At 41.5% G+C, this 6,421-nt stretch overlaps 1 protein-coding gene across 1 annotated transcript; it reads right to left on the bottom strand.

Moving 5' to 3' along the window:
• Positions 1–461: 461 nt before the first annotated feature.
• On the bottom strand, positions 462–6,147 carry LOC125291708 (zinc-binding protein A33-like). Its single transcript, XM_048238547.1, has 6 exons — positions 5,423–6,147; positions 4,681–4,776; positions 4,366–4,596; positions 4,091–4,113; positions 3,901–4,010; positions 462–1,146 (listed from the first exon to the last, which is right to left on the bottom strand). The coding sequence occupies exons 1-6, from the start codon at positions 5,807–5,809 to the stop codon at positions 608–610; spliced, it is 1,386 nt and encodes a 461-aa protein (XP_048094504.1). The 5' UTR covers positions 5,810–6,147; the 3' UTR covers positions 462–607.
• Between the last annotated feature and the right edge of the window lie 274 nt (positions 6,148–6,421).

Here is a 6,421-nt window from a genome sequence, read left to right on the forward strand (position 1 = left end):
AGGTGTGTGTGGACTCTACCTGAGCTGCTCTACTGATACTGCAGTAATACTACAGATACTGGTAAGATCCTCAGAGATGAGCCACTAAGATGATTGTAAACAGTTTCTCAGTGAAAGTGTGTATGAAAGAATGCAGGTGTGTGTTATTATCAGGCTCAGAGAAAGAGAGCTTCCCATCATTCGTCCATCATTTAATCATAATCATGTGCAGAAAGTCCAATAGTACAGAGGCAGCAGAGTCCCTCCCAAAACCAGGAAAATAATTTTGCAGTATGCAGTACACTTAACTGGCATCAACATGAAATACCATGAATCCCACATCATTACTAGTTTTACCATGCCAGTGTTGTCTATAAAATTAAACAAAAGCCTTTCCACCATACCACCTACCTTAAGTACAAAAATCAACAAACATGTTCATTAGTTATTAGTTAATTGGTTCATCTTAAAGGCGATACAAACAATAATGCATAATTAATTCCATCACAATATGAACTAATCCAATTATTTAAAGAATGGGAGCTGAGAAATAGCATCCATCAGGGAATGAAAATCACCTGTTACCACACCACCTGTTCAACTCAAAACACCTCTCCAATGAGACGGTTTAGGGGAACTTCCCAGAATCCTTCAGTGGTAGAATTCTCAGTGGGACACGTGTACACATGGTACCAAAGAGTGGAAACACTCTCTCAGTGAAAGTGAGTGTGAACGTGTGTATATGTGTGTTATTATCAAGGTCATACAAGGACACCTTCCCTCGTTCCCATTCCAGCTTAACTCTGATCCTCTGGGGTTTCTTCATCACTGAAAGCAAACTCTCTGGCTGTGGGCTTGAGACTGTGGTATATTTTACATTTCCATAATACAACACGCACCAAACTCCACTCCAGTCGGTAATATTTCCCTTCCTCTTGGCCGACTCTGTCACAACCCCTATATCCCAATCACTGTTCTCCCCAACCTCCACATCCCAGCAGTGAGTCCCTGAGTTAAAGCCCTCAGAGCCCAGGACATTGATCCACTCATCAAATCTCTCTGGGTTATCAGGAAGCTGCTGTTCCTCATTTCTACATGCCACAGTGGTGCCATCCTCAGAAACAATGAGAAGTGGGTGTGCAGTGTTGGGATCCAGAGTCACAGGAACTGCAGAGAGAGAAAAACAAAGCCATGATTCATTAAGTTGATGATGATGAGGATGATGGTGGTGATGAAGATAATGATGATGATGATGATTATAAAGATTATTATTATTATCTCTTCTTTTTCACATCAGAGGCTCACATACTGGGCTTATAACTAACTATTAAAGATGAACTGAACTGGAATTTGAAGTAAAGGTGATATAACAGATGTATTTTATTTCTTCTCATTGGTACAATGATTAAAATGGCTGAATTTATTAAAAAGGATAACATTGTACGTTGAAAGTGGTGTTGTTGTTACATGGGCGCCGCCATGTTGGATTTCAACAATCGGCTACCTCACTGGCATGGTAAGCTACTCTGCACTAGCACTAGCAGCCATAGCAGATAATGAGTCTGAGGCTAGCTGACATGGCTGAGGAAACTAACATTAGGCCTAGCTGAGTTACATATTGGCCATAAGCCATTTATCATAGGCTAGCCTACATCACAAAATCTCATACAAAATGAAACCAAACTAGTGAAACAAAGGTGAACACTTTAACAGGGTGAATCATACTGAACACTATTTTGTCAATGAGCAGAAACACACACGACATGCAAACTATTGATAATATGTGCACTATGGAAACTGGTCTGTAACTTTGGACGAATAAATGCCATTGACTTCGCCATATCCTGACTTAAAAACCCTTTTTTCTTGCTTATTTTATCTTAAACTCGGTGGGGCAGCTTGTAGTCTTTTTCAATTCATAGAAGGGCGAGCCCACAGTCTATGTGCCATGGAGCCTTCAACTTCGGCTTCGTTCACCCAATGCAGTCACTGGTCGCAATTACAAAGTCCGGGAAGATTCGTTCAATCGTTTAAAGTTTTAAGTGCAGTAGCCTATCAGTCCCCTTTGGAATAATATCTCGAAGTAGCCTCAAATGAGGTCCAGTGTTAGATAGGCTACCATACGATCCAACCTAGGAAAGGGCTAGCAGCTAAACACCTTGGAAACACTCTTATGTCAAACTCCACAAGCTAGCACTCCGACCATAGAGAGTATAAACCATGACTCGGCGATATCACAGATCGATAATAATGCTTTTACTAGCTGGTAACTAAACCACAGCGGGTCTGTAAACAGAATCCAATGTCCCTTTCTACTCACCCTGAAGCCAGTTTATCACCCGTCTCAGGGCAGATTGTTGATGCGAGGGAGTTTAACTTCGCAGTGCTGCTATCCAAAGAGACTCGTGCAATATCAACATCCACAAGGTAAAAATCTGCAAACTCTCCACTAAGGTTAGCCTAAAATAAACGGCAAACTTCGTGTATCCTCCCGTGTATCTGGGGGTTAACTTGGGGTAACGGAGTTTTTTAACAGTTTCAAAGGGAGGGAGAGAGCCCTTGTGAGTTGCTGTTACGAGTGCCAGTAGTCCATACTCGTTAGCCTACATTGACGTGACAATGCGTGTTATATAGCTTATTTGTATATGCACTGTAGCCTTCGCATAGGCCTAATGTAGTGGTGGTGAGTGAGTATGCAGTTGTGTGGAGGATGTACAGTTAGCAATGTGTGTGTGTGTGTGTGGAGGTAGACAGAGAGACAGCGTGCGTGTTGCTGTCTCAAGCCCTCGTCCAGTTTTCTACATGACCTGTAGGCTAGGTCTACAGTAGCCTATGTTGTGCCGCACAAAATGTATCTATGTTGTACATTGCACAAAATGTATACCCCCTGAAATAAACACATACATAAATAAACATATTTTTCCCGTCACTTTGGCTTCCTTGAACATTTTCCCTCCGTTTCGCCACTGCTTTGCAACAGATAGATTCCAGTGTCCATGCTCCGGCAGCGCCCACACAAAAAGTCATTTTCACCCAAATGATCCTACTGAAGGTTGAGCTGGAGCCTGAAACCCATCTAGTGGTAGTCAAGACACTACAGGCCTGTCCCTCACAGGCTCAAATTTGTAACCCATGCCATTAAAATGACTAATTTTCGTGTATACATAATATGCTGCAGCTGTTGCCTATAGAACTTCTCAGGTCCTACCATGCCAGTGACGTCATTGAAACTGGCAGCGTTCTAATACTAACAAACGCAATTTTGGTGTTGCTTAAAAAAGGCTACGTATTGATTTTACGTATTTATATTTTTTTTAGTGTCATTTATTTTTAATTGTCATAATCAACACATTATCAATGTTGATTCTTTCAGTTCAGTTCATCTTTAAGTTTAAGACTTACATGATAACAAAAACAACAAATCCAAATACACCTTAACTGATCTGCTGAACAGATGAGAGTCCAACCTGGAGCTCTGAGTGTCTGTGAAGCCCACAGATATGTCATGATGAAGAGCAAGAGGAGGAGAACACTACACACAGTGCGTGAATGCGCCCTTACGGAAAAGTAAACATGGTTTACTATGGGAAATAACCTTAGTTCTCATGGCTTCTCCGGTTTTATGGTTAGCCATGTTTTTTGTAAATATGGAAACTATGGTTTACTGCTGCACTTCTAAAATGATTTGGTAAGATTTTAATGCAACAATTTAAGTTTAGTTTCACTGTAAATTCCCTGCTGAAAGTCATAAGTAAATTGACCTTTTCCAGGCCCAGTGTCAATTCCTAATGAGAAGGTCTGCATGCTAACTAGACTAATGGTTTAAAACGACCATGGTTTCATTATCGTTACACCCTATGACTTGAGAAAAAACATGTTTTTGCCCCTCAGAAAAGAGAGAGAATTTAAAACACAACATACTGTATTCGAAAATCTTTCTCATCCTCTCCCAGACGCCCATGTCTCCAAGGTGCTTTGCCACATTGAGTATTTCTGAAATCCTCTCTGGATCTTTCAGTGTGCGCTGGGCTCTGGAATAAGTTAGTACCAGTTAGTACTGCTGTGGACTCAACATTATAGAGAAGACAGAGACAGGAGGCACATCATTCACCTTCTCACTGCGCTCTCGTAGTTCTGTAAAAAAAAGATAAGGACAGATAAGGCATTATTGGTGTGAGAACATTTGTTGTTAGACTTTGGGATGCTTGGCCAGACCCCACACTGTCAACAGTTTGCAAACATCATTTCATGTTCAGCAGTAAACATAGCCTAGTAAATGAGTAAAATGAGGTTGAAGATTTTACTCATCAATACATTCAGATTGATTTTTTTCAGGTTTATTTCAAATCATACAGGTTAGAGACAACCTAGGGTATTTATATTTACCTGCAGGAAAAAGACATCATCGCTTCTCATCCCCTCCTCTATGGCACTGATGATGTCTGAAAGAGATGAGATCTCTTTGTTCATCTTCTCAATCTTCTCCTTCATCATCTGACTCTTCTGCTCCTCTTCCTCCCTCAGTGCAGCTATCCTGGCTGCCTCTTCATCTCGTAGTATCTGATGAAGCTGCTCAAACTTGTCCTTGATCTGTTTCTCTGTGTGTTGGGCCTGAACCTGTGACACCACATCATCCATCAGTCAGTGTATGCTAGCTGTGTTAGTCGGCACCAGTGTAAGTTGTAGAGGTATCAGACTTACTCTGAAGTTTTGGACAGTGCCATCAGAAGCACTTTTAGCTTCTTTCAACTTTTTTAACTTCATCTGCAAAGGCTTCAGTTTGACTTTCAGTTCTTCCTAGAATAAAATGTACCACATAAAAACATATTCAAGGACTGAAAACACACTCTGGTTTGGGTGAGAGAGGGATAGAGAGATTTTTCAATTTCATTTTAGTTTATCCCAACATGCATTAATAATAAGTCTGATGTAATTGAACAGTCTTATACTCAAATGTCTTTGAGCTTATGAATGTTTTATTAACTACTGTAGATACCAAACTAAATGTTTCCGTAAAAGTTTAGTGGGTCCAGCAAGTTTCATGTGCCTCCGTGTTTCGGTGTCCTGGGAATCATTGACCAAAATTCAGGAAGTCGGATGACGGGGGAAAAAAAACGTTGACAATCCCTACATGACCACTACGCTAAGCCGATAAGCATCAGTCATAATGATGCTTTATTATATTTAAATACTGTCTAAACTAAGTGTCAACGAAGGTTTTGCCAGTTATAACTAAAAAAGTCAAACACAGTCTCTAAAACCATGAAAGATGAATTACGTGTTATAATAATGCCATCTAGTGTTTGGGGATGAGCACTACAGCAACCACATGACTCAGATGAAGCATGTCAACTCCAGGAAGTTTTACAAACAAAATCCACAGAGTAATATTATCATGCACAGTAGGAAACTGCATCAGTTGATGTGTAGAAAACCATCTTACCTTACGCTCCAGTGCTGCTTCACTGATGGGACTGAAGTTGTGATTTCTGTGGAGTTTAGAGTCTCGACACACCAAGCACACAAGCTGTTTGTCATCTTCACAGAAGAGCTTGAGTTCTGAACGGTGCTCACTGCAGAATGGTTCTCTCTGACTTCTCCCCTTTGGGAAATTCTCACACAGGTTCTTCAGAAGGAGGTTCAGGGGGGGCTCAGCGCTCAGCGATCTTGTTCTGCAGACTGGACACTCCCTGGTCCCTTTAGTGTCCCAGAACTGCTGCAGGCAGCCTTTACAGACACTGTGACTACAGCTCAGCAGAACAGGATCCTTGAAGATGTCACAGCACACAGGACAAGATAAATCCTCTTCTGAGATCGACATGGAGGCCATTTTCTCTAATAGTTTTGGTTGTTCTACTACACTGTTGCCTGTTTTACAATCTCTACTTTCACTTTCATTGTTCTAAAAACTGGTGACAGCCTGAACCACAAACCTGACTGAAATTAATCCTGATATGTCAATACAACTCTCCAACAGAAGCTTCCAGTCTTCTTAACTGCTGTGAGACAAAACACCCCTAATGTATACCTTTTTATCTACAGTAGGCTAACTATCATATCCTGTACTGCAACTGAACAGCAAGACGTCTCTTAGGTTCACTTCCTCAGTGGGAGTGACTCTTGAAAAACCTAAAGGTTTCTGATTGGACAGCACTTCATCTAGCCTGACGAGCCAGACCCACATTAAAATGTAGGGTCTCGGCACTCACCGTTCGCAGTGCTGAGTCCGAGGGGCGGGATAATCAGTTGTCTTTCAAATTCCCTCTGCACGCAATAGGACAGCGGCAGCGCTATGAGTCCCATGCGTTTCCCACCAGCGGAGCTAGTTGGCTAGTTCAAACGTTTGCCAACTTAATAAAAGCTAACTCGTGCCACACTGTTCGCCAACAGCAACATCCATCTTCTTTGTTTTCAAGTAGCAGGGAATTCAAGCCAAACCGTT

This window comes from Alosa alosa, chromosome 3, assembly GCF_017589495.1.
Source record: "Alosa alosa isolate M-15738 ecotype Scorff River chromosome 3, AALO_Geno_1.1, whole genome shotgun sequence".
NCBI lineage: Eukaryota > Metazoa > Chordata > Actinopteri > Clupeiformes > Clupeidae > Alosa > Alosa alosa.

Coding starts and splice junctions, on each gene's coding strand:
- LOC125291708 (XM_048238547.1), bottom strand. CDS start 5,809: ATGGCCTCCATGTCGATCTCAGAAGAGGATTTATCTTGTCCTGTGTGC. Junction 4,777..5,422: donor AAGCAGCACTGGAGCGTAAG/GTAAGATGGTTT, acceptor ATTTTATTCTAG/GAAGAACTGAAAGTCAAACT. Junction 4,597..4,680: donor GCACTGTCCAAAACTTCAGA/GTAAGTCTGATA, acceptor GTGGTGTCACAG/GTTCAGGCCCAACACACAGA.